Consider the following 27,975-nt stretch of genomic DNA (forward strand, 5'->3'; position numbering starts at 1 on the left):
TTTTCAACATGCTTTGCAAACCAAAGTATCCAAAGATCCCTGTTTCACAGATTGGGAAAGAAAGGCACACAGAGATACGATAATTTGCCTGTGAGTTAGAAACTGTCACAAACAGTAAGGTTAGGGGATATAAACACCAGCAGTGTAAAATGGAGCACTGCTACCTATAAGACCAGATCCTGTGTGTTGCAAATCTTTCATTCCAGTTACACTACAGTAGTTTTACCCTGGATTCTATTTTTTAAAGGTCGGAACAGTGGTTTCAGAATATAATAAACTAGTCAGATTTTTCTCGTAAAAAAAGAAAAATAGAATCACTTTTAAGCCACATTATGTCTCAGCTGTGCTATGCATTCTTACAACATATAAGCACATTTTCTCAGATAAATAATTCTTTGATAATGGATAGTCAAATGGGACTGGAACTACCTTCATCTAAGGCACACCTAAGATTTCATTACATAGTTGCTAGACAGCCAGAACTTAGTCAAAATGAAGACCTGTGATACATAATGATACATAATGATCATTCAGATACGAATCTCCCCTTATAGTCCCACTACAGTAAGTAATTCATAGAGGTCAGAATGAAGAACTTACTTCATTGCTGTCCTGGGTTCAGCAGCAGCAGTCATTTTTCTCCTTCTTAGTAGCTGCTGCAGTGCTGTGGTTTTGACTTTCGGCCTGGGAACAGCAGTGATAACACCAATGGTTTTAGTTGCTGCTCAGTAATGTTTACTCTGACCAAGGACTTTCTGAGTCTCATGCTCTGTCAGGGAGGAGGGGAAGCTGGGAGGAAGCAGAGACAGGACACCTGACCCAAACTAGCCAAAGGGGTATTCCATACCACAGCACATCATGCCCAGTATGTAAACTGAGGGCAGTTACCCAGAAGGGCTAGATCACTGCTCAGGTCAGGCTGCGTATTGGTTGGCGGGTGGTGAGCAGTTGTATTCTCTTCCTTTGTTATTTCCCTTAGCCTTATTACTATTGGTGGTAGCAGCAGTGGTTTTGTGTTATACCTTAGTTACTGGACTGTTCTTATCTCAACCCGTGGGAGTTATATTCTTTCGATTCTCTTCCCCATCCCTCTGGGAACTGGGGGAGGAAGGGGGGGAGTGCAAGAGAGACTGCGGGGCTGGACTTAAACCACAACAGTTCTTTTTGGTGCCCAGTGTGGGGCACAAAGTGTTGAGATAACAACAGATCTGACCAGAGTGTGTCTAATCGTATTTGTGATAAGCATTTATCGTTTTGGATTAACAGTCACTCGTCACAATGCTGATTTATTTGCTCTCAAAGTTGTTGCTCTTGATCTCGGAGTTTCAGCATGTTGTACCTTACTTACAGCTGGTATTTGCTGTCTTAGTGTTTATCAGCTGGGGAGCTTGCGCTAAGGCTCTTGTTTCATTGTACCTTATGGTAATGACTTGTAATTCAATGGACTCATTGATCATGAAACTGATCTTGCTTGCATTCCCAGTGTCGTGACCACCTCTACACTTTGGGAGGTATATAACAGAAGTGTATACCAACTACATATCTTTTTTTCCCCTCCTCAGGTGGTCAGCCTATGAAGGGAGACATTCCCACACACCCTAGCGACAAGTACAGCAGCTACTCAAACTCCGACCGCAGCAGACAGCGCAGCTACTCCAGCTCCAAGCACAACAGCTACACCAGCCCCAGTGACAAGCACAGCAGCATCAACTGAGAGTTCTGAAGGTTTTGAATGGCCTTTGGGTACCCTTCGGACCTGCCTGCTGATTGTGATGGGGATCAGCATGTTGGCACACACACAGACTGTGTTCTACCCACCACCATTTAGTCTGATCTCGAAAGTTAAGCAGAGTCAGGTTCGGGTCTTGTCTAGGGTTAGACGACGATATAGAAGGACCAAGAAATTTTCCCCGAGGCTGGACAGTGATGAGTGGCAGGGTGTCTGGGACAGTATGGGTGAGTATCTAGTCCACTGGGCCCCTCCAGTGCTTTGGAAGCATCGGAGATGGAAGGCAGCTGTGTGGAGTCCCCGGCAACAAGTTGCAGAAACTGCTGAAGGGGAGAGTGAATAATTTTGAGCCTGGTGGGCCCATGACACTTCAGGCCACCAGGGCAGAGATGCAACATACAGATGGACTCATGATTGAGGGGTGGACTTAGCAATGGGCACTATTGCCCAGGTTATTAACGACTGTGACCACTGCACACAGCCTCTCTGTTCTGAAAGACTGTTACAAGAGTGATGGTATATTGAAAATGTGAGATATGAGCATGACATGAATGGTATGGAATAAAGGGTGGATACTGTCCTGGGTTCAGCAGTAGCAGTCATTTTTCTCCTTCTTAGTAGCTGCTGCAGTGCTGTGGTTTTGACTTTCGGCCTGGGAACAGCGCTGATAACACCGATGTTTTTAGTTGTTGCTCAGTGATGTTTACTCTGACCAAGGACTTTCTGAGTCTCAGGCTCTGCCAGGGAGGAGGGGAAGCTGGGAGAAAGCAGAGACAGGACACCTGACCCAAACTAGCCAAAGAGGTATTCCATACCACAGCATGTCATGCCCAGTATATATACTGGGGGCAGTTACCCAGAAGGGCTAAATCACTGCTCGGGTCAGGCTGGGTATCTGTCGGCAGGTGGTGAGCAGTTGTATTCTCTTCCCTTGTTATTTCCCTTATCATTATTATTATTGGTGGTAGCAGTAGTGATTTGTGTTATACCTTAGTTACTGGACTGTTCTTGTATCAGTGGGAGTTATATTCTTTCAGTTCTCCCCCCCATCCCTCCAGGAGCTGGGTGGGAGGAAGAGGGGAGGGGAAGTGAGAGAGTGCGTGGCTGGACTTAAACCATGACAATTGCCTAAAGAGGTGACTGTCTGCTGCACTTCTACTGAAGGCTACTATGTATTACACACAAGTTTACAACTATTTTAGGAGATCTCTGACAAGACAGATGTTCTTGTAAGAGGCTCTGTAGGGGATTTTCTATAATATATATGGCATTTACCCTACATTAGATGGGATTCTAAATTCACATATATTGAACTACTTGAATGGAAAAAAACAGGTTTTGTTGTTTGCTTTTTCTAGTAAAGAGTGAACATTTCCATGTCTAGCTTTTTGGCCCAAGAATGTATGTTTTGTGGGCAGTAAGTAGTATTTCTTTAATGCCTTGAAAAAGACTCATGCCAATTTAAAGATACATGCAATTTTACAGTTTCCTATGAGAATCTTTGTATAACTACCTAATTTTCTGGATTTTAGAGTCCCAAAGTAGTACCCTTTCCCCACAATCTATCTTATGAGCAAGTGTTGTATAACAGATAAAAATTCAAGGCAGAATGGAGTAGCAGCACAACTGATTCTGCTGAAAACGTTTTTACCAATTCCAGTAATTTGTTCCAAGCTAAACTACACTTGTCCTTAGAGACAGCAAAACTAGAACAAACCACTTAGTTAATTTACAGTAGTTAGAGCAGAAGGAACACAGAAGACAACCCATGCAGGGCTCAGATACACGTGGTGAACCTTGCAGTACTGCTTTTTGTATTGTACCTGTTGTACAATACAAGGTCTGAAGTCCCTCACGTTTAAGGAACAAAATCTCATCGAATAGACTACCACTTTATCTTGCTCACAAAATACTGTATTTTGATCTCCCAACCACAACAATCATATTTCTTGGAAGCAATGAGTGGCTTGCTTGCAAATTAAATTTAGGAAGGGACAAGAAAGATGATAAACTAGAGATAGCAGAGCCCCTTACAGTTATTCGTAAAAGAAGTTGTATGTCATTCAGCCTAAGAGCTCTTCATCTGTATCCAACACCAGCTTTAATCTTAAATTGTGTACTGTGTAAGATATCTTACACTAATACTTAATCAAATATGTTCCCAGTATTTACATTTTTATATTTAGTTGCCTTAATGCCCATTATGCATAATTCTATTAGGACAGATGTAGTTTGGGATTCTGGCTAGTGACTGAAGAGCACTCAGTAAATGTATCTAAACTAAGGAATAATGTTCCTAGGTCCACACACATACTGTGGCCACTCCCCAGCTGTTGCTAAAACCAGCATGTGTGTCATCATCCTGCTCATCTTCCTCAAAAAGCAGGCTGCAGGGGCAGGCAGAGATGGGGTTCCAGAGACTCAGGGCAACAGAACACTGGAGCACACCACACTTGCAGGAATAGGAACAGGAATACAAATAGGAATAGGAATACGAACAGGAACATGAACAGGAACAGGAACAGGAACAGGAATAGAAACAAAGAAGGGGTGGGGGAAGAAGAGCTGGAGAGGGAGGGGGAAAGGAAGGGAAGGGAAGAGAGGGGAAGGGAAGGGAAGGGAAGGGAAGGGAAGGGAAGGGAAGGGAAGGGAAGGGAAGGGAAGGGAAGGGAAAAAGGAAGGGAAGGAAAAAGGGAAGGGGAACGGAAGGGGAATGGAAAGGGAAATGGAAAAGGAAATGGAAAGGAAAGGGAAAGGGAAAGGGAAAGGGAAAGGTAAAGAAACGGGAAAGAAAAGGGAAAGAGAAACGGGAAGGGGAAAGGGAAGAGGAAAGGGAAGCGAAAGGGAAGGAAAAGGTAAGGGAAAAAAGGAAGGGAAAAGGGAAGGGAAGGAAAAAGGGAAGGGGAAGGGGAGGGGGAGGGAAGGGAAAGGAAGGGAAGGGAAGGGAAGGGAAGGGAAGGGAAGGGAAGGGAAGGGAAGGGAAGGGAAGGGAAGGGAAGGGAAGGGAAAAAGGAAGGGAAGGAAAAAGGGAAGGGGAACGGAAGGGGAATGGAAAGGGAAATGGAAAAGGAAATGGAAAGGAAAGGGAAAGAAAAGGGAAAGAAAAGGGAAGGGGAAAGGGAAGAGGAAAGGGAAGCGAAAGGGAAGGAAAAGGTAAGGGAAAAAAGGAGGGGAAAAGGGAAGGGAAGGAAAAAGGGAAGGGGAAGGGGAAGGGGAAGGGGGGGAGGGGGAGGGAAGGGAAGGGAAAAAGGAAGGGAAGGAAAAAGGGAAGGGGAACGGAAGGGGAATGGAAAGGGAAATGGAAAAGGAAATGGAAAGGAAAGGGAAAGGGAAAGGGAAAGGGAAAGGGAAAGAAAAGGGAAAGAAAAGGGAAAGAAAAGGGAAAGAAAAGGGAAGGGGAAAGGGAAGAGGAAAGGGAAGCGAAAGGGAAGGAAAAGGTAAGGGAAAAAAGGAAGGGAAAAGGGAAGGGAAGGAGAGGGGGAGGGAAGGGAAAGGAAGGGAAGGGAAGGGAAGGGAAGGGAAGGGAAGGGAAGGGAAGGGAAGGGAAGGGAAGGGAAAAAGGAAGGGAAGGAAAAAGGGAAGGGGAACGGAAGGGGAATGGAAAGGGAAATGGAAAAGGAAATGGAAAGGAAAGGGAAAGAAAAGGGAAAGAAAAGGGAAGGGGAAAGGGAAGAGGAAAGGGAAGCGAAAGGGAAGGAAAAGGTAAGGGAAAAAAGGAGGGGGAAAGGGAAGGGAAGGAAAAAGGGAAGGGGAAGGGGAAGGGGAAGGGGAGGGAAGGTAAGGGAAAAAGGAAGGGAAGGAAAAAGGGAAGGGGAACGGAAGGGGAACGGAAAGGGAAATGGAAAAGGAAATGGAAAGGAAAGGCAAAGGGAAAGGGAAAGGGAAAGAAAAGGGAAGGGGAAAGGGAAGAGGAAAGGGAAGCGAAAGGGAAGGAAAAGGTAAGGGAAAAAAGGAAGGGGAAGAGGAAGGGAAGGGAAGGGAAGGGGAGGGGAGGGGAGGGGAGGGGAGGGGAAGGGAAGGGAAGGGAAGGGGGGGGACAGGGGAGGGGAAGGAGAGGGGAGGGGAAGGGAACGGGAAGGGGAGGAAAGAGGGAAGGAAGGAGGGAAGGGAAAGGGAAAGGGAAAGGGAAAGGGAAAGGGAAAGGGAAAAGGAAAGGGAAAGGGAAAGGGAAGGGAAAGGGAAGGGAAGGGAAAGAGAAGGGAAAGGGAAGAGGAAAGGGAAGCGAAAGGAAAAGGTAAGGGAAAAAGGAAGGGAAAAGGGAAGGGAAGGAAAAAGGGAAGGGGAAAGGGAAGGGGAAGGGAAAGGGAACGGAAAGGGAAAGAAAAGGGAAAGAAAAGGGAAGGAGAAGGGAAAGGGAAGGGGAAAGGGAAGAGGAAAGGGAAGCGAAAGGGAAGGAAAAGGTAAAGGAAAAAAGGAAGGGGAAGGGGAAGGGGAAGGGGAAGGGGAAGGGGAAGGGAAGGGAAGGGAAGGGAAGGGAAGGGAAGGGAAGGGAAGGGAAGGGAAGGGAAGGGAAGGGAAGGGAAGGGAAGGGAAGGGAAGGGAAGGGAAGGGAAGGGAAGGGAAGGGAAGGGAAGGGAAGGGAAGGGAAGGGAAAGGAGAGGAAGGGGAGGGGAGGGGAAGGGAAGGGAAGGAGAGGCAGGGGAAGGGAACGGGAAGGGGAGGAAAGAGGGAAGGAAGGAGGGAAGGAAGGAGGGAAGGGAAAGGGAAAGGGAAAGGGAAAGGGAAAGGGAAAGGGAAAGGGAAGGAAAGAAGGGAGGGAGGAATGAACGAAGGGAGGAAGGATTTGTTTGGAAATCACTTTTACAATAGCAGAAAAAGGAAACAGATGTGCCCTCCAAGATTGTCATGGCTGGCATTGCAGGCTGTTTTAAAAGCATGTGCTGTTCAGTAAAGTGTATTGAAATCCCACTGGTGAAAAGAAAAAGCCACCATATTTACACAGTTGAAGTGCATGTAGAGTATTCAGGAGTCTCACAGAGGAGATGAGGAATAACAAAGCAAAACTTTTAAATTGAAAGGAAGTTGCTTTAAGAGCATATCCTGAGCACTAGCTACAGAACATGCCCACATACCTTGTTTGTGTGTGCAATTTCAGAGAAATGTTGACAGTGAAAAGTGACCATCTGCCAGAAAAAGATGACTGTGAAGTGGTTGACAACCTCAGCTGTAGCCATTTCCCATTTACTTAGCATTATAAACATATCAAAAGATTTCAACTATTTCCTGTGCTTCATGGTATGGTCTCCCACACCCGAACTACTTTACATCATCCTGCTAGAATGTCCTGTGGGAAATATCCACTACTCAACAAGGAACAGTTTTATTTAAGCACAACTGCATGGGGCTTTTTTAGGTAGTGTCTCCCTACATTCATTTCGTGTTCATGTGTTCCTTAAAGCTCTGGTGCTTCATTTCTTCTCCATTTATAGCCTGATTTTCAAATGTGCAGAACACCTGCTTCTCATGTTGTAAGTAGGTTGGCCAGCCTGATATCTCTGATAATCTCCTAATTAATTCACTTTTGTTTCACTGCTGTAATGTTCTTAAACTCTCCCATTACTCTGGAACATAAAGCACAATATTGATTGCCTGGATAATAGAGTTTACTACAGGGCTATCTTTGTGCTAGTATAAGGTAAGATGGGGGTTTGAAGGCAGGCCAGGCTGGGGTTTGAATGTGCCAGGTCCTATAGCACTTTAGGTCTGTTTGGAGACTGATTTTAGAATAGCAGATGACATAGTGTAGGGCTTGCCACAATATTTATGTTCCCCCTCACAGGTAGTCTATGGTTCATCTGTAATTCATAGATAGTTGCAGTCCTCATTCTCCAGCATTTTAGAGAAGTCAAGAAACCAGTCTGTCATGTTAAATGGTTGCAATATTGAGTAAAATAGATTCTCCATATGTTAAAAAGTAGTTTAATGCCTTAATGTTCCAGCATCAGAAAATATGGGGAACATGATGACTTTAAAGTAAATACTACTGCTAACATGAATGTAGGAAGTAAATTCATCACACTTAAATAGCTGTTATAGTTAACAACGAGGTTAACAAAAGCAGCTAGAAGAAATCTAGTGGGGAATATAAAAAATTAATAAATGAGAAAAATCAAAACTAAAATGAAATATCTATAGGTCCAAATTTCATCCATGCATGCTTGGGTAGTGAAACACCACAATCAAAAAATCTGAGAAGAAATTCCAGATGGGGCTATCAGGTTTTTACTGTTTGTGTTAACTGTCATATAAGATACAGGTTTTGTTAGCTTTTATTAACTCACAGACTAATTCAGAAAGAGTGACTAATTTACATATCATTGCTCTATCAATCTGTATTCCTGATAGGATATAAACAAACAAACAAACAAACAAACAAAAACCAAAGACATGCAAAACCCAAAAAAAAACAACACACACACACAAAACAAACACCCCCCCACCCCTCACCCCCCAAACACAAAACTCTGGATTTGCAGTATTTGGAAATATTTTTGAATATTAATTTGGATGCCATTGTTTTGGAACATGAACGTACCAGTTTCCCTATTCCTCCTACAATAGCTATGGAGCACATATTTTAGGAAAAAATTCCTCTCTCAAAGGGCAACAGTTAATAGCTTTTGTTTACCTTTAATATCAGAAAGTCTTGTTTACCCCTGAGCTGCTCATATAGTGAGAACTACAGAAACTACTTAGAAATGAACTCAAAAGGTGGTTCGGCTACACACAACCATTCACAACACATCACGAGTATTTCTAAGCCCCCCTCTTGTACCTGTTGGATCCCGGGGTGTAAGGAAAAGAAAGCTTTTCTCTTCCCCTCTGAAGTTTTGAACCACACTGTTGGGCAGGGAGGGCAGAGCCCTATGCCCCATCACCCCCACAGAGGGCAGAACCTCATGCCCCATCACTCCTGGGGATGGAGCAGCGGTTTCTCCCCTCTCTTGCCAGTGGGTGCGGTGCACAGCAGGCGGGGGCCCCACAATATTTCCTCCACCCAGTCAGGGATTTCAGCTGTTTGTACTGGTGCACTGCTAATCCTCAGGGTCTGAGGTTATTGCTGATGTGCAGAGTGTGTGAGCACAGGGGCAGTATCCTTCTACATCTCCTCTCTGGCACAATTGTGTGGGTTGCAACCCAGCCCAAAGTGATTTTACTTCTTTCCATTTTCCCATTCTTAACAGCACCATGCTACAAGAATTTTTTTTTTTTGTTGTTACACAGAATCCACTCCACCACTACCTTGGCCACAATAACTTCATTTGTTGTTAGGAGGATGAGAGGGGGGAGGAAAGGGTGAGAAAAAAAGAGAGGAGACCTGCATGCTTGACATTGAAGAAAAGCCTGTTTGTGCTCAATACATTGGAGAAATTGTTCAAGAACAGTTCATCCATGTGAAAAACATAAGCCCTACATGGCTGCCAAATTCAGCAAGGCATGATCAGTTATGTAAGTGCGAATCCTAAAACTTGAAGCTGCCTGGAGGCAGTTTCAACCTCTACACCCCATTTTTTCTAAGGCTGTAGAACATTGAGAGAGATGTTACTTGCATGTTTGGTGTTTGTGTCAACTCCTTTCTTTTTTTCCTGTTTGTTCCATACCCCCCCAAAAAAAAAAAAAAAAGAAGGGTGGGGATATCTGAAAAAGGTGAGGACATCTGTGCACCTGGCAAGTTCCACAAAATCAACACCTTATTCAGGGAGCTGGGATATGGACACCATATAAAGGGTGTAAAGGGACCCAACAGTACCGGAACAGTTACAGGAAAATCAGCTGTTTTCATACATTTTATAGCACCTTTAATTAAACATAGTAACCCACATGTTTTCATACTGTACTAGCATTGGCTGATAGCCACTTCTTCATACGACTGTACCCACATGTTGTCAGGCAGTCCTGTGATTCGCTGTCTGTGTCCTTCGTGTCAGGAAGACCACACGTATAAAAATATATACATTTATATCCAAGATATACATATATAGAAATATAAAGGTATAGAGTAGAAATATACATACACATATTTATATAGACACATACTCAGTAATACATACATAATTAAGTAAAATGCATTTATAAAAATATAGAAATTAAATATATAATTTATGGAAGGTATAAAATGAATAAAGCATTACTTAAGAGCTAATCAGATAACTAAAGTTTAAATGTGAACAGAAAGCAAACAAACAGGCTGCAGAACAAGCCCAACACACTGAGGGAGGATTACTTCAAGACGGCTGAGGAGTTCCAAAAAGGTGGGGGAACATGCCCAAGGGCTATGGACCCTTCATAGGAAGGACAGCAAGAGGTCTATGGTGCAGACGCTCTTGTGTGAAAAGAGACTGGTCCCATGAGCTGGACCAAGAAGCTCAGCCCAGCAGGATGGCCATACAGGGCAACTGGGGCAGGCTCAGGGCTTTGCTCAGTGCTGCAAGACACAGGCAACACTGTCTGCAAAAGCAAAAAAACAGAGCAAAATGCCAATTTCAGAAGAACATGCAGGTGGGGGCAATAAGGAAAAGACTCAAAGGGAATAGTGGTAAACAACTAGGTGAATCAGAAGAACCAGCCAATGGGCCCATGAACCTCAAACTGGATTTCAAGGTCAATGTCATACAAAGAGGGTGAGTAGTGGTGGAACACTTCCTTTCCCTGTTGTTCTAGGGGATCTTGCGGCTACCTGTAATGCCATTATGGGATGCAGGTTGTTGATGTATGTGTCTCTGTATCCTTATGTTGATACTACAAATAAGAGGTGGAGGACTGAGCATGCCACCAAGATTAGCCTGTTAGAACATCCTGATAACTGCAAAAACAGCAAGACCCAGTCTTTGGGACACAGACTGCAGCCCTATGCTCCCAGAGAACATCAGCAGGATGCCAGTGACAGAAGGGCAGACTGTGGTGCTAGGACAGAGGCTAAGGAAGCCAGGAGGATGGTCATAGTAGTGCTCACTGTGCTGATAAGACTTTGGCTATTTTTCACAGGACATCAAAGCAAAACATAATGTTACAAACAAGGCCATTAGTACTGCTAAGCCATTTTTTTTTTTTTTGGGGGGGGGGCGTGCAACAATAAACAGTAAGGTAGGTTTTAGCCCTCACAAATCATGATTATTTTCAAGCACAAATTTGCAAGCAGTTTGGTGGTCGTAACAGCTTTTCTTAACATGTGGCCCAGCAAACAAGTCTTCTGCTAGGGTAGAAGGTGACCCCCTGGAAGATACTTCCCATTTATTGCAGCAGAGGAGGCAGCAGTCTGCCCCACGGATGCCACAGAGCATAGGTAAAACTGGCCAGTGCAAAGGTTCAAAGCTGGGCAATATGTAAAAGAATACAGATTTGTTACTTTAGGTTCAGTATCCCTACTTGAAGCTTACAAAACATTTGTTCAGGGTGCGGAGCAAATTTATGATCCTTTATGCCAGCTGTTTGCACCTGGTGATAATGCTCAGCTCCACCTTGAAGCTGACAGCATGCATGACGCTTTATATTGTCCCACTATTCATTTAAACAATGTGAATGCAACCGAATTTTTAGATTGGGTCAGTACTCTCCTGTGAAGTAAGAGAGAGCTGCATTTTCATCAGTTTCATTCAGGCTGTCACTGTTACAAGAGCTTTCGAGGGCAGGGTTTGTAGAACTTTGCAGCCTATCCCCTAATCCAAAATTACAGGCAACAAGCAGAATTGTTTAATTGCTCTACGTAACAATGGCAATAATCTCTGTTCTGCTGAGAGTCTCACAGCTCTCACAGCCAGGAGGGACCTGACATGTCCATAACTGTTAAGCAGAGCAAAAGAGCAAAAGCACAAACTGTAGTGGCCTGTGCACAGAAAGGTCATGCCAAGTGACATACCTTTACATAAATATTTGGCACATGGTAATATATATGTCATCCTTCTGAGGGGTTAAAAGACTGGGGGACTTTTAAGCCAAACAACAGTCTTAAATACTCCAAGACCTGTTTCTTTGTTTTGCATGTTAAGGCAATCTGGAAGATATCTGGGGTGAAAACTTTTGTGAGCTTTATCATATATTGTATAACCATGGCCATAGCTATTATTATTGCTGCCTCTGCTTGTCTCACAACCATGCATTGTTTTGGGGAAACGTATGAGGTGCCCCAGTTGCAACCTGTTGTGCAGTGCTGAGGGATGCTTACAGGGGGACACAAAGCTCTGGCTATTCAGAATAGTTGATTGTTTGGCTATGATTTTTTGTGAAAAGTGTAATGTCTGTGTCGAAAACCAGCATGAATGTAAAAGCTGGAAGTACTGAATGTGCTACTCAGAGGTCTGTAATATAAACCAACACCAATGTTTCATGTCCATGATCAAAAATCAAGAAAGTCAAGGCCTTATTACCTATGACACGGAATGTATGGAGGAGACCGCAACACATATACCAAACTACATTTTTACCATGGAGTTATCACCAGATGTCCCACGGGATGAAGAAGAAAGGGAGAAAGGAAAACTGAAAGAGAATGAGAATTTAAAAAGGACACGTCTCAGGGACTTCACTCAATTGTTAATGGGCACAAAGTTTTGGGGCTACACTTTCCTAGCACAAAATGCCAAAGGCTATGACGGCTACTTCATTCTTAATCAACTTCTAAATAAAACAATGCATGTCAATTAATCACCCAAGGTGGTAAACTCATATGCATATACATATCCAGACCGTATGAGACAATCTCATACACTTACATTGTTTATCCATGAAACTGAGCAGCTTTCCCTACATTTTGAAGAAAAGTTATTTCCACCATTTTTCCCAACACTGCTGAAAGTCCAAGTTATGTGGGCCCTCTTCGACCACTGGAATATTGTGGGGTGGACAGCATAATGCTTACAGAAAAAAAAAATCAGTTCTTGGCATGGCACAAAACTAATGAAGAGATTCTTGACTTGCAAAATGAACAGAGCTACTATCACCACCAAGACGTAAAACTGTTGGGGGAGGCCTGCAGATCATACAAGAATGAGATTATAGAGATGACCCATAATACGTTCTGAGAAAAAGGACAGTAAAAAGGTGAAGTTTTAGTGCTGCAGCACTATGCTGGCCTCTCCTTGCATGTCCATGTACCAGTTCTTTAAACCTAGCATGCTTACACTTCTTCATCTAGACAGCTATTATCAATGAAAAACAATGGCTCATATATGTGGCCAAAAGTAGTCAAATCTGTCACATATTACAAGATGGTGAATATCAAGTAAGATCCTACTGTTAAGATGGTTTTGCAGTTACTGATGCCAACGTGTTTTTAATTTAATATGTGCTTTTTCCACGGCTGTATTAAATGCTGCCATGACAATGACTTGAACCCTCTGGCAGGGGGCAGCTTTGAATATGCATACTACACAACACAAGATGGACCACCTGAAGAAAGTGGGTTTTAACATCTCATGCAAACAGGAGCATAAGTGGGTCACTCTGTCAATAGCAGAGTTGGAGCCTGCAGACAAACTGCTCATGCTGCTGACCACCAGTGATGTGCTTTCTGGTGGCAGGATAAATGCCACTTTGATTACAAATGAGCTACTGACAGAAAAATACATTAATGTGATTTTGGTAGCCTTTATCCCTTCATCAATAAAAAAAAAATGTTACCCTTTTGGATACCCTGGAGTTATTTTTGAGAGTTTTGACACCCTGGTAGCCTATATCGGATTATTCAAAGTAAAGCTCTACCCATCTCATGGGCTCTTTTTGCCTTTGCTTCCCATAAGCGTAAATGTCAAGCTACTATTTCCTTTGTACCATGCTTGTGTAGAAAGCTGCTGGGCTCTCTGCATCCAAAGCAAAGAAGACGGAACCCTTGCAGGTTCCTGGTATTTCTTGGAACTGAATAAGCTTCTGGAGAAGAGCTACAGGGTCTGTGAAATTTATGAGGTGTGACATTTTGAACAGAAGGTAGGAATCTTTCCCCAGATTATACAAAACTCTACCTCCAGCAGAAATAAGAAGCTTCAGGCTACCCAGCCTGGTACAAAGATGATGACAAAAAAGCTAGTTATGTTCAAGATTACAGGCAGAAAGAAGATGTCATTTTGTGGCCCAAATATATGAAGAAAAACACTGCAAAATGCCAAATTGCAAAACCATTTTTAAATTCCCCACCGGGAAAACTAAGACAAAGAATGAACTAGGGTTACATCTCCTGGAGCTGTTGACTGGTCCTCTCTGTGGCAGAGGAAAGCAGGGAAAACTGCATCCTTTGTTAGCATGAAAGGGTGGGTCTCCTCTGACAGAGAATTTGGCCCTGAAATTACAGATTACATTATTAAGTACCTTCCTCTGACAGAGCAGGATTATTCCCTCATTCAATGCATTTTGCACTCTAATGTTAAATACAAAATGTTAAGCATTCCATATGACAGGGTTTTCCCTATGCCTCTTGGGATGCTAACTCATTAAGGACTTTTTTTCTGATTGCTCAGCCTATGCTGATTTCTCTTTGTTACCATCTGACTCCAGTACTCCCAGCTCTATTCCGTGGTACCACCCAAAGCAATTCTCCATCCTTTCTTTGTGCGTAACTATCACCAGGAATGATAGCTTCAGGAAAAGGAAGAACCCTCTTTTCATATCACTAATTTATGCATATCTGATTGTCCTACAAAATGTTCAACATTATTACAAAAGAGTTGGGAGCTAATTTAAGAAACAAGCAAAATGTCACTTCTGATCTTGCTTATGTGCTTTGTGTACAAAATTCTTACTGAGCAAGTTGCCACGAAAAAGTACATGAAGAAATACAAAATGCTTCTGCCCCTACATGTATGTAAATGGAGACTGCTAGATACACTAGAGGTACTCTTTAAAGGGGAACCATAAAGAAATCAAATGAGAAGCCTCCCACTTTGCCTCTGGTGCTGGAAGTACACTCTGTACACTCCCTGACACTGTTGTTAAATGCCAGAGACTGGCCTGCTTGTTCAGATAGATTAAATGAGCAGAGCTCTAAAAAAGGCCAGGAATTCCTTGGCCCTCCCTAAAGACACTTGTTTTAAATTCCCCTAGATTGTAAAGGTAGCTCTGTTTCATGATCTAATATTGCTTTTCTAATAGGTTTTACACAGTAATTTACTATCCAAGTATTTCCTCAGAGATCAGTAAGCCTCCTTATGAATCAAAATAGTATTCCATTGCCAGTAAAAGATGGCACACAAAATAGCCCAATGCCTCCTTTTAAAATTCTTGTTATTAGCCAGTTTGGTAGGTGTTTAGCCAGTATACATACATACTTTCAGACTACCTTGAGCTGCAGAAGATGGAAGTCCTTGCTCAGCTCCTGATAGTTATTTTGTCATTCCTTTTCAAACATAGATGTACATCTCATATTGTCTTTTTAAGTATTTACACCTTTGCAGGGTGCTGTAAGTAGATTAAACTGAGCAGAGACTGATGCCTATACAAAACTGTCTGTATAAATTGAGAAGTCAGAGCTTTGTGATTTTGGCTGCAGAGCCTCGCTGGACTTGAGCAGCTAAACTGCTGGAGCCCAAGTGTAATTCTGATGCCAAACATTTGTCTGCACACTGTTCCTGTGCAGCTCAGGCTCAGCTTTGTCAACATCCCTGTGACTTAGAAAGCACTGCTCCTCCTTCCCTCACATGTGGAAACTGTCCCCTGTTAATGAAGTCATACTCACTGAACATAGCATGCTCCAAGTGAACACTGATCGTCGGGCACGGGAGACACACAAAGAATGGCCCTGCCCTCCCCACCCCAACACACATCATTTTACAGCCCGTGGCTTTTTAGCAGGGAGAGAATGCAGAAGTGTTACATCTTCCAGCTTTCTGCTGAAAGGCACTCCCAGCTTTTCCTCCGGATGGTCACCACCTGCAGTACACTTCTGCAGAACATAAGTATGTTTATGAGGCAGGGAATTAATTTCTTATTTTTGTCTAGATGCCATGGAACAAATTATTTTCAAATACAGCCCCTCCCAGATGAGGGTTTTGTTTGCATGCTGCACAGCCCATGATACAGAATCAGTAGAATATTCACTGGTTTTAGTGAAAGGTACTTACCATGACAGTGTACTTGCCTGTCAATTGCTGGACCTTGACATCCATCCCTGGTTTTGGCCTCTGGGCTTAATTTCATCAGAAAACAGAACAAATTTTCTTGAAGCGTAGTCTGCTACGGTCAAGGTACTTACTGCAGTGGTATCATTAGCTTAAAGAATTTCCCTTCCAGGTTCACTTCCATGAACAGTTAAGAGAAGGTACTCAAGCACAATGGCACTTTTCAACTTACTGCAATGATTATCATATGTAAAGGAAGCAACAAATCAATAACAAATGGGGAGCAAAGCTAACATGTTGGAGTTAAGCACTTCCAAGAGGAGGAACAGAACCTGCTTAACAGTAAATGAAATTGCTAGATCTGCCAGTGGATTACAAACTGTGCAGTCTTCATTATCTATACAGCTCTGGTTTTGAAAACAATTTATCTTGGGTTTTATAACCCAAATGATGCCTTTGTAACTGAGTATGGACACGACACAAATGTGTTAGTGAGATAAGCCTTTTAATTGGAAACTCTCACTTGAAAAATATTTTTGCTCATTTTTAAAAAAAAATTGTTATGGGTAGCTTAACTGGTCTTAGGCAGTAGCAATGTCCTGAAGATTTCCAGCCTCTGAAGTGATACACTGGATCACTCCAAAACTGGATTAAAGATAGTGTCCAGTAATAGATATCTCAGATAGAAGGTGAAAATAAAAATATAGGAACATTAAAAAAAAAAAAAAAGACAAAACCTAAACAGATAAAATGGCCCAAGTAACACACAAACATCTGGACACTGCAAACATTGAGAAAGTTTCTGCATCAGAATCCAGATTTTGCAGCTGTCTTGTAATAAGCTCTAACCAAAACCTTGGATCTCATCATATCTGAGTTTTAAAGATGTTTAGATTTGGACCTTAGTTTGTAGCACTAGCCCATTTACAGTACATGTATTTACATGTTTCTGAGCCACTAAAATGATTGAGGCTTTGTAAAAAAAAAAACAAGTAATTTTGAAATATATGTTAAGAAATACTTTACCAGATTAATAAACTGGACTAATTAATTTCAGTTTTTCTTATTTAGAACCTATTCATACATTCTTTTAGGTATAATTTTAACAGTGCACACTCTACGAGTTCCATATATGCATCATGTGTCCGTAAGTTCCACCTTTTACACTGAACTACTGGACATTTAAGAGGCAACTCCATACTTTTTACTGCTTTTGTTTGCATACAGTATTACTTTGTCTGATAAGAACAAAAAACCATCTATTGAACTGCTCATGATTTCTCACATATCAGTCAGAATTCTTAATTTTTCCATAGATCATTTAGAAATCTTGAAGATCTTTGGTATTCACCAGAATATTTTCTCTTGCAAGATAAGAAGTTTGGGGTTTTGTTTGTTTTTTTTTGTTTTTTTAGAAATAGAAGTAAATAACACTTCCTTATTTCCTTGTTTGTCATCACACGGATTAATCCACTTTGTACAACACAGCCATGAATTATCTTCTTCAAATGCTATCACTTTCCAAGATACTTCAATTATTTCATGTATTCATGTGACATACCTAGACAAAAAGCACCCGACACCAGTTTTCCAGGGAGTAACTATTGCGAGACAGAGATATAAAAAGTCAGAGCCCCACTATAATAAATATTGTAGCTGTAGATGCACACAGTTAAGAGAGTTGACCTAAATACCTGCCAGAAAATGACTGTTTGAAAAGGTTAAGTTTTTGCTACAAAACTTTTGCTCAGCATCTGCTGATACTAGTAGTTGCTGTTTCTCTCCCTCTTTTTTTTCTTTGCCCCTCTCCCCTGAGAAATTTGCCTGACTTAACCCTTCCCTGCTTCAATCTGTAAAGAAAATTAAGCTGTCAAACCCAGAGATCTACCAAGTACTTCTGGTATCTGCAAGATGTGTGGTGTTCTCTAGGGCTTACAGGGCCCCGTCTTCTTTCCTTAGGTATTACTCACATTGCACAAACTCCTCACCTCAGCCAGAATTTGGATTTCAGAAGCAGTATGCCTGAAAGCCTAGCAGAAATAAAGTGAAACTGCACCTTTATCACTGCTCTGCAGGGGACTGAATTACACACTCAGGAGGAGATCAACTGCAAAGACTAGTCACCTGCAGTTAAATGCCTGGTGTGGCGGTGTTTTTATAGAGTTCTTCAACCAGAAGGCTAAACCAGCAGCAGGATAATAAAAGCACCTTTGAAAAACAAATTTTTTCTCTCAGCGGAGAATTTGGAGAAGTAGCATTTTCTTTTCTTGCAGGACATACTTTTGTCTTTCATGACTTTTGAGAGACGTATCAAATTGCACTTCTAACACCATGAATATTACAGTCACAACTGCTATTCAAAAATAGGTGTGAATGATAAAGGTCAACTGAGTAGGGCTTGGATATTAGGCACAGGTCTCTGCAGTTCCGTTTCAAGGAACAGCTTCAGCGGCTGGCCATACTCAAGAATATAACAATCTATGCCACATGCCTATGCTAGCTGCTGTGAAAAAGGCTGTTAGAGATAGAGGGGGCCCAGCATGAGTCAGTAAATCTGTTACTGACCTAGGAGGAACACAAGGGAGAAATTCATGATAGAGAAATTCCCGTGTATACGAACTGAAATCTCTTCTGTACCACATCAGCTCAACAGAGTGGAAACTTGGGTGACCTAAAGATGGGGTACAAACTGAGCATTTTAAAATAGTGACCTTAGTTCATACTTTGCAAGTTGAAAACTAAGAAAAGTATTAAAACGCAATTCCTACTAGAAGACTGCCTTTGAAGTGAGATCATGGGGCCACAGACTGCTTGAGGTCTGAAAAGGCCTCTGGGAGGGTATGTGGTCTAAACACCCTAGTCAGGAAGGCTCACCTAGAGCTGGTTGCCTAGGACCACTGTTGAGGCTTTTGAATGTCTCCAGGGACGGAGACTCCACAATCTCCCTGGGGACCCCATGCCAGTGCTCGGTCACCCTCACTCTGAAAAACTGTTTCCTGTTGTTCAGACGGAGCCTCCTGTGTTGCACTTTGCCTCTGGTTCTGTCACTGGGCACTACTGAAAAGAGCGGGCTCTGTCCTCTTTGCATCCTCCTTTCAGGTCTTCACAAACATTAGCAAGATCCCCCCCTGTACCTTCTCTTCTCCAGGTTGAACAGTCCAAGCTCAACCTTTCCTCGTATGAGACATGCGCCAGTCTCTTTGCCATCTTACTGGCTCATTGTTGAACTCTTTCCAGTAGCTCTGCATCCTTCAGTGAGAGCAAGAAATATTATTAAAAGTCTTCTCATGTATCCAGTCATGACTGCATGTTAAAGTTCTTTAAATAAAACTGGAGATATTGCAAGAAATACCTATAGTGAGCTTTGCTTTTTGCCTCCACTGGTCAAGAAAGCTGAAACAATGTCATGTAATGAGCCACAAATATAACAGAATTCTTGTTCTCACCCCTCTGTGTCTACTGCCAGAGTAATTACACAGAGATTTTTTGAATTATTTTTAAAAATAATAACAGCACTATTATATTTATATAACTTTATTAAAAAAAAAAAACAGCACTAAGGATTTGTGTATGAACACAGAATTCTTCTTACATAGACTGAATTTCTGGTGTGAGCCAAGGTGAGTAAATGAAATCACAGTCCTGGGACTTAACAAAGAGCACTGCACCAGCTATTTAGCTTCCACAGATTTTTAGTCATTGAGCTCAAAGAGGCTGGACAATATCCACACAGAAATGAAAATGGAACATCACTTAGACTTATTGCTCGGAAGGTTTAGTTAGTTAAGTGAAATACAGATCATCAGTAATCACGATTAAAGTAAGAGGATAGCAGGCATCTACAATGGCAGAGATCACCTCTCATGTGCCCAGTGAAGTAGTAGGTAAACCAGAGTTACCATACTGTAACTAGTTGTTAAAGTGCACTACAGTTATACCTAGCTTTGCTTCACAGGAGGCACATGAAGGAGAAGGATGGGGAGGGAACGACAATTTCTCATTTCTGCAGCCATTTAATTTACAAGAGAATAAATGCTATTAAAATGATTCACAGGAAACCTTTTAAGAAAGCAGCATGAATAAATTCTTCAATTCATGTCAGATGAAAGACTCAAATATCACAGGCCTGGTAATAAGGTACAGTGCTTTCTACAGCTAAACAAAACCGCTGTTCCGAAGCTATCATAACAACCAAATTAATAAACACTGTGACTAGAAATTTAAGATAAGTAAATGAGGATTTAATGATAATCTTAGGTGTAACAGTAGAGCCAGTGGTGGCACCAAGTCAGTAAGACAGTAAAAAGTCAGTTTTAAAAGAGTAAGACTGGAGAACATCACAGGCATAGCCAAGTTCAGTTCCTGCAGTAAAAAAAAAAACTGTAAAGAAGGCTGAGCCTCGATGACTGTCTATAGGATTTCTATTCTGTGCGTCATCATAGAACTCACAGCACCTCTCAATAGCCCAGAGAAAAGTTATAGCCAAATGAAAAACATTCTCTATAAAGAAACATAGGAACTGAGCAGAAAGAACAGGTCTCAAAAATCTCTATTTCCTGATCTAAAAGGGACCCGTTTGGATTACTTCTTTATCCCAAACCTGATAGCTGGTTAAATCCTGAGCATAATCCTTGGTCACATCAGGCAGACACCAGATAAAGATCACTATCGATAATCATACCTTATCTATATTTACATTAGTTTCACTCTAGTGCTTCATAGAATCACGGAATGGTTTAGGTTGGAAGGGACCTTCAAAAGCCATCTAGTCCCAGCCTCCCTGCAATGAGCAGGGACATCTCCGAATAGATCAGGTTGCTCAGAACCACATCCAGCCTGCGCCAGCTCATGGGCTTTTTCTGCTCAACCCGCACACCCATCCTTTGCCAGGGGATGCTGGTTGAGCTTCTCCACTGTAAAGATCTTTCTGTCTGGCTCGTGATGTGATTGTACATGTCTTTCCCAGGGAAGTTCAGCAAATGAGAGACGCAATGTCTGTAATCACACAGATGTCTGGCTGGGCTCTGAAAAACATAGGTACAGACGGACAAAGGCAGGGCAGGCTGTCACCACACTGGGCTCCTGCTCAGCGCTCCCCATGGAAAAAAACACAGGACCCAAGAGCATGACTGTGACTGGGCAGGTCTCATGGGGTTTGCTGTCTCCCAGCACTCACAGACCTCCTGTTGTGTGTCTGAGAGAGCAATCTTGTGCTTAGAGCAATGACAGAAAATGCTGTAGTAACTGTCACACAGTCAGCAGGTCTTCTACCAGGATTGGTATTATTATTGCTATTTGATTAACAAGTGTTATTAAGGTATGCACAGAGTACACATTTTGCTGAGGTGCACAAAGGGAGCGTCATCAAATCTGAGTACAAATCCACCTCACCAGTTATGAAATAAATGGGCAGAATAGAAAGACAATACTCAGTACTTTCCAGCAGTGAACAGTGCTAGAATGACTGAGATAAAAAATACTCTGTACAGAGTTGGTTGCAAGCCCTGGGCTATCTCCCCTCAGGCCAGTGCTGTTGCTCAAGGGCATGGCATGGGTCCGGTGCCTGACACCTGAGGTCTCACAGAGGGCTTGGATCCCTCCAAAACAGCAGCTGGCCGCAGAAGTGGCTGTGCTGAGCCGAGCTTCCTGCTCACAGTCCAAGCTCAACCTTTCCTCGTATGAGACGTGCTCCAGTCTCTTTGCCATCTTACTGGCTCATTGTTGAACTCTTTCCAGTAGCTCTGCATCCTTCCTGTACTGCGGAGTGGAGACCTGGGCGCAGTTCTCTAGGAGGGGCAGGAATCCTGTTCCACAACACTGGACCCACTGCTCACCTCTAGGGTACATCTTGCCCCAGGAAGGTGTAGGATACGCAAAACACAGCACCAAGTGAGCTGTGGAGTCTTTCTCCACACACCCCAGACCCTGCACCCACCCTAGTGCTTCATCTAACGCCACACTATGACGTCACACCACGCAGGGGGAGAGTCTGTGAGGTTGGGCACTGTGGGCCCAGATGGAACTCACAGCGTTCTGCAGGCTGAGTGCCACTGGCAAGGCGGTCTCTTGGCCGTCTTCAGGAGCTCATCTGCCCGCACAGACAAACCCTTGCAGCTTGAAGAAGGCGTAATTTCTCACCAGGATGGTGCAGAGGAAGGCTCGTCCACGAGCACGGGCGGCTGCCTGGCCAGGGAGAACAGCTAGCCGCAGCAGGCAAAGTTGTTCGAAGGCTCGGAGCACCCAAGGGCAAAGGTCTGCCCACTGCACTGCTGCAGAAAGTGAGGGTGAGTTCAGCGCTGCCTTTCACCCCCCGTTTGCACCAAGCCTGCCCGACTTGGCCAGGCCCAACAGCGCTGCAGAACCAGCACCATCCTCCTGCCTGGGCTCACTGTGGCTATGTGACGATGAAGGAGCTGGGATACTGTAGTTCCTAGGGGGCACCCCAGGACTCGTGCCACCCTCCCTCCCCAGGGACGGCATATGTACCCTGCCTGCAAGGGGATCCTGCCCGGCCTTCCACTCCACACTCTCAGCTTCCCCTCTGGAGGCCACAGCCACAGCCCTTGCCTCACCCCCGGAGAGGGACTGCGTGGGAACAGCACCCACCTGCCTGCAGCTATCTGGCATGTACTCAAGGAGGATCCTGAGGCTTTTCTCTGATTTCTTTGCCCAGGGTTGCTCTGCAGTGTGGTAACGGCCATGGTCTTCCTGCAGAGGTGCCTTTGCTCAGGGATCGCCACCATGTGAGTACAGCACGTGCTCAGTAACAACACAGGGACACGGAGCGTGGAGGGCTCAGGGCGAGCATAGGGAGGCTGGTGGAGGAAAGTGGGGCTGGTGGTGCTCCCCGCCAGGAGCTTTCTGGCTACTTCAAGATTACTGCTCCTCAGCTTGTAAGAGAAAATCCCCCATGTGCAGGGCTCTGCCCTGGATCATTGCTGCCAGCCAAACTCCCTCTTTTCCAGGAAAGGGCTCATCCCCTTGACAAAGAAGAGGTTCTTCACAGTCCTCTTCTTGATGATCCTAGCGGCTTTTGGTGAGTATTTGCCTGCTGCCAGTGGAGGCATGGAGGCAGAGAAGGCGAGCTTCAGAGTGAGAGAGAGGTGCTGGTGGGGCCCTTCCAACCCCTCCATGTCTGAAGCTCAGGGAGCTTCTGAGATGTCCATGATGCAACCAGCCCCAGAGCCAACAGCTGAAACAGGTGCAGAGCCTATGATGCTCACCACAGATGGGAGGAGATACGGTGTGTAGCTGTGGGGCTCCAAGCACACCTGGAAGCTAGGAGTGTGCAGAGCCCTCCGGCATGGGGAGAGGGTCTCCACTGGTAGTACCAACCCTTCTCTGCATCCCTATGTCCTCAGCCAGCCTCTTGCCACCCTGCTGTGGGAGGAGACCGTGTGACTACAGGGATCATTAGAAACCCTGGTATAATACCTCTTTTGGTGATGTGAATTACAGCTGGTGCCTTCTGTGGGACCTCGACGGTGATGTGGATGCTGCAGACAGGAGGTCTGCCACAGGTCAGTGACTGCAGCTGTGGGACCGTAAAGTCCCACAGAGGAGCACTGGTGGAGGTGGGTGCATGGGTAAATAGCCCAGTCCCTCCAGTTCCAGGCAGTGACACAGAGAATCAGCCGCAGCTTCTGCCATGACTCTGGAAAGCCCTGGCAGTTCTGGGGACTCAGGAGAGCCTTTTCCTTTCAGGTACTGCTGGGGGAGTCTGCAGCTGACCTGTACTCCTTTCGGTAAGAGTCCTCCCCTCTCTCCTGACCTGCACGCAACACGTTTCATGGGGTAGCGGCAGATGAGCTCCTGCTATTTTCATTCACTTTCACAGTGCCCAGAGCGTGTATCTTGTGCTCCTGCCTGGGCCTTTTGCTAAACCTGGAGGGGAAGGAAGTATTCACAAGCCAGGGAAAGTGAAAAAAAAAGGCTGGAGCTTTGCTGCCTCTCTTCCTCCCAAGCTTGGAGGCTTTGGGAGGGGCTGGGCAACTCTCTGACAAGATCTGCTTTCCCGCTGACTGCAGAAATATGCTTGCTCTGTCGCGGAAAAAAATGGACAACATGCAACATCTGAGAGATGAACTGGCAAGCCTGGCTGCAGAGATCAACACTGCGAAGAAGGTGATCCTGCACTTTGGGAAAGAGGGCCGGGCCCTCCCTGGGCAGCTGGTGGGCTTTTCTTGCTCAGCCCACACACCCCATCCGTTGCCGGGGGATGCTGGTTGTGCTTCTCCACCGTAAAGACCCTTCTGGCCAGCTTGTGACGTGGTTGGTTGTGTTTTCCCCAGGAAGCTCAGCAACTGAGAGAAGGCATGTCTGCAATCACACAGATGTCTGGCTGGGCTGTGAAAAGCACAAGTACGGATGACCCCAGGAAGGCAGGGCTGTCATCGCACTGAGCTCCTGCTTAGCGCTCCCAAAAGGAGGCTGTGTGGCAGCCTCAGTTCTCTGAGGCACAGGGACATGGAACAAAAGCACGGGATGCAAGAGCGTGACTGTGACCGAGCAGGTCTCCTGGGGTTTGCTGTCTCCCAGCACTCACAGACCTCCTGTTGTGTGTCTGAGAGAGAAATGCTGTCACCGGGCATGGGGATCACCTTGTTTTCCTGGGGCACCCACAAAGGTGTGGTGCTGCATACGGAGGCTGGCAGACATCCTTAGAAATAGCCTGCAGCCACCAGGTCCTCAGAGCATGGAGCCTCCTGCACTCTCCTTTCTTCTCCCTCCAGGGGCTGCCATCAACCTGCAGAGATCATCCAGCAGCTCTGCATGGCTCTGCAGGATGTTTTGGTTCCTGCGTATTCCACCCATTCTGGATACCTTTGTGCAGGTAGAGTAGCAGAAACTGTCAGTGCTGCTTCTCTTGCCTCTTACAGAGTCGGTTGCAAGCCCTGGGCTATCTCCCCTCAGGCCAGTGGTGTTGCTCAAGGGCATGGCACGGGTCGGGTGCCTGACACCTGAGGTCTCACAGAGGGCTTGGATCCCTTCAAAACAGCAGCTGGCCGCAGAAGTGGCTGTGCTGAGCCGAGCTTCCTGCTCACCGTCCCAGGTCATGTCTGTGTATTTCCCCATTTCCCTGCCACAGCTTGACTGTCCCTCTCCTGACTGGACAGTGAAGGGTGGGGAGAGGCTTCAGAGCTGCTGTGCAAAAAGATAGGTTTCTTTAAAGGCCTGACTCAGGTGCAGGTATCAGATGTTTCCCGCTGACAAGCTGTTTTCCTTTTTCCCCGGTTAGGAAGATGAGTGGGCACTTCCATTCACTTCCCATTTATGGGGAAGTGGACAAATGCCATTCGTTTTGAGGTTTTCCCACAGGTGCAGTGCCGCCTATGGTTCTGGCTGCACAGGAGAGCAGTGGGCCACATCACACTCTCACTTTCATTCTCTTGTCCTCTGCTTTCAGCCTGATTCTTCCCCGGGATACTGCTGGCCTTTCCAAGGGTCTGAGAGTGAGGTGCTAATCCAGTTGCCTGCAAAAGTACGACCAACGGCCATCACCGTACAGCACACCTTAAAGACAGACTCTCCGCTGAGGACTATCAGCAGTGCCCCGCGAAATTTCATAGTCTATGTGAGTCTGCTGAGCCCTGGGGGGCTGCGACCCGGCTGTGTGGGAAAGCTGTAACAGGGACTTGCTGGTCTCTGCGCATCTGCTCAGATTCTGGTGCTCCCAAGCACTGCCATCCTCTGACGGGACATTTCAAGGGACATGTGGAATGGTGTCACCCCACGTCCTGCTCAGTGCATTTTCATAGAATCATAGAACAGTTAGGGTTGGAAAGGACCTTAAGACCATCTAGTTCCAACCCCCCTGCCATGGGCAGGGACACCTTACGCTAAGTCAGATCACCCAAGGCCTCGTCCAGCCTGGTCTTGAACACTGCCAGGGATGGAGCATTCACAACCTCCCTGGGCAACCTATTCCAGTGCCTCACCACCCTAACAGGAAAGAATTTCCTTCTTATATCCAACCTAAACTTCCCCTGTTTAAGTTTTAACCCATTATCCCTTGTCCTATCACTACAGTCTCTAATGAAGAGTCCCTCTCCAGCATCCCTATAGGCCCCCTTCAGATACTGGAAGGCTGCTAGGAGGTCTCCACGCAGCCTTCTCTTCTCCAGGCTGAACAGCCCCAACTTCCTCAGCCTGTCTTCACACGGGAGGTGCTCCAGTCCCCTGATCCTCCTCATGGCCCTCCTCTGGGGACACCAGAACTGCACACAATACTCCATGTGAGGTCTCACAAGAGCAGAGTAGAGGGGCAGGATCACCTCCTTCGACCTGCTGGTCACGCTCCTTTTGATGCAGCCCAGGTTACGGTTGGCTTTCTGGGCTGCAAGCGCACACTGCCGGCCCATGTTCATTTTCTCATCGACCAACACCCCCAAGTCCTTCTCCGCAGGGCTGCTCTGAATCTCTTCTCTGCCCAACCTGTAGCTGCGCCTGGGATTGCTCCGACCCAGGTGTAGGACCTTGCACTTGGCATGGTTAAACTTCATGAGGGTGGCATCAGCCCACCTCACAAGCAGGTCGAGGTCCCTCTGGATGGCATTCCTTCCCTCCAGGGTATCAACCGAACCACAGCTTGGTGTCATCGGCAAACTTGCTGAGGGCGCACTCAATCCCACTGTCCATGTCAGTGACAAAGATATTAAACAAGACCGGTCCCAACACCGATCCCTCAGGGACACCACTCGTTACTGGTCTCCAGCCAGACATTGAGCCATTGACCACAACTCTTTGTGTGCGGCCAGCCAGCCAGTTCTTTATCCACCCTGTGGTCCATCCATCAAATTGATGTCTCTCCAATTTAGAGACAAGGATGTCATGTGGACAGTGTCAAACGCTTTACACAAGTCCAGGTAGATGACATCAACTGTGTGTTCTGTAGCCCCATCATAGAAGGCCACCAAATTGGTCAGGCAGGATTTCCCCTTAGTGAAGCCATGCTGGCTGTCACCAAGCACCTTGTTGATTTTCATGTGCCTTAGCATGCCATCCCGGAGAATCTGCTCCAAGATTTTGCCAGGCACAGATGTGAGACTGACTGGTCTGTAATTCCCAGGGTCATCCATTTTCCCCTTCTTGAAAATGGGGGTTATATTTCCCTTTTTCTAGTCATTGGGAACTTCACCTGACTGCCATGACTGCCCAGCACCTCTAGGCTCTTGAGTAACACGCGACAGGGAGACTCAGTCCTACTGCATCCTGCATCAGACTGTGCTGGAGCTGCAGGAGCTGGAGGGAAACCACATTCCCAGATCTGGCATGAGCGTTTCCTTGTGGCTGTGTTGAGCCTGAACTGCTCCCATGTGCTTTATCTCCAAGGGACTGAATGAAGGAGGCGAAGATGAAACTCCGCTTGGGACATTCACCTACACTGCACAGGAAGAGGTTATCCAGACCTTCCCTTTGCAGGTACAGTGCAGCAGGATTTTCCCCAGGACCCATTTTCTGGGGCCATCAAGCCTCAGGTTTCCAGAGCCACCTGCCTTGCTCTCTGAGGCCTGGCTTCTGATCTGCAGGGGAGCAGGGGTCCTTTGGTGCGAGGGTGGGAGAGGGGAAGAAGGGAGAAGCTGCCACCTTAGCCAGTGCAGGAGCTGGTCCTGGAGCCAGACCTGGCTGGCAGAGGAAGACGGGCGGAGCCTGCTTTCGCTCCCAACACCCCAGGAGTGACCCTGGGTTCTTTGCAGGATGAGATGAGAGACTTCCATTTCTTGAAGCTTGTCGTACAGAGCAACTGGGGAAAACCGGGGTACACCTGTATTTATCGAGTGCAGGTGCACGGGAAGGTGGATGGAACCAGTGCCATCAGCCAGATTTCAGATGTGAGGAACTCACTTCAGTAAGAATTAAAGAGGAAAATGGAGAAAGGAGGAGAGTGATTGGCCGTTAGTCTGGGGCACAGCAATGTCATATCAGTGGCCTTCTCACAGCTGCCAAACACTGCCTTTTCGCAGGCCAAGGCCTTCCTCAAGCTTTTCACTTTCTCTCCACCACAGGAATGTTTCTTAAGTGACCAAAAGGAGACAACATTCCCATCGCCTTTTCTTGCCTAGTTCCTTGACAAAATCTTTTGTGGGTCATGATCATCAAAGCACGGGCCCATTCCATTCACACAGCACCTTGACTCTGGGGACAGGGTCCAGTGGGGCCCCGCACAGGGTGCAGCCAAATCTGCATGAGGTGATGGGGCCTGAG

At 45.4% G+C, this 27,975-nt stretch overlaps 1 protein-coding gene across 5 annotated transcripts; it reads left to right on the top strand.

Annotated features, from left to right (window-relative positions):
• The first annotated feature begins 20,662 nt into the window (after positions 1-20,662).
• LOC134158744 (SUN domain-containing protein 5-like) lies at positions 20,663-27,963 on the top strand. Of its 5 annotated transcripts, none has more exons than XM_062608988.1 (5): positions 23,487-24,397; positions 24,504-24,604; positions 25,178-25,345; positions 27,103-27,192; positions 27,468-27,963. In XM_062608988.1, the coding sequence occupies exons 1-5, from the start codon at positions 24,139-24,141 to the stop codon at positions 27,621-27,623; spliced, it is 774 nt and encodes a 257-aa protein (XP_062464972.1). In that variant the 5' UTR covers positions 23,487-24,138; the 3' UTR covers positions 27,624-27,963. The 5 variants fall into 5 exon arrangements, with proteins under 5 accessions (XP_062464973.1, XP_062464972.1, XP_062464970.1 ...); XM_062608986.1 differs by having other exon boundaries at positions 23,487-23,895; positions 24,063-24,397; positions 27,103-27,963; XM_062608987.1 differs by having other exon boundaries at positions 23,487-23,895; positions 24,063-24,132; positions 27,103-27,963.
• Positions 27,964-27,975: the final 12 nt, after the last annotated feature.

The sequence above is a fragment of the Pezoporus occidentalis genome, unplaced genomic scaffold (genome assembly GCF_034315485.1).
Source record: "Pezoporus occidentalis ecotype Australia unplaced genomic scaffold, CSIRO_AGI_Poc_V1 ctg133, whole genome shotgun sequence".
NCBI lineage: Eukaryota > Metazoa > Chordata > Aves > Psittaciformes > Psittacidae > Pezoporus > Pezoporus occidentalis.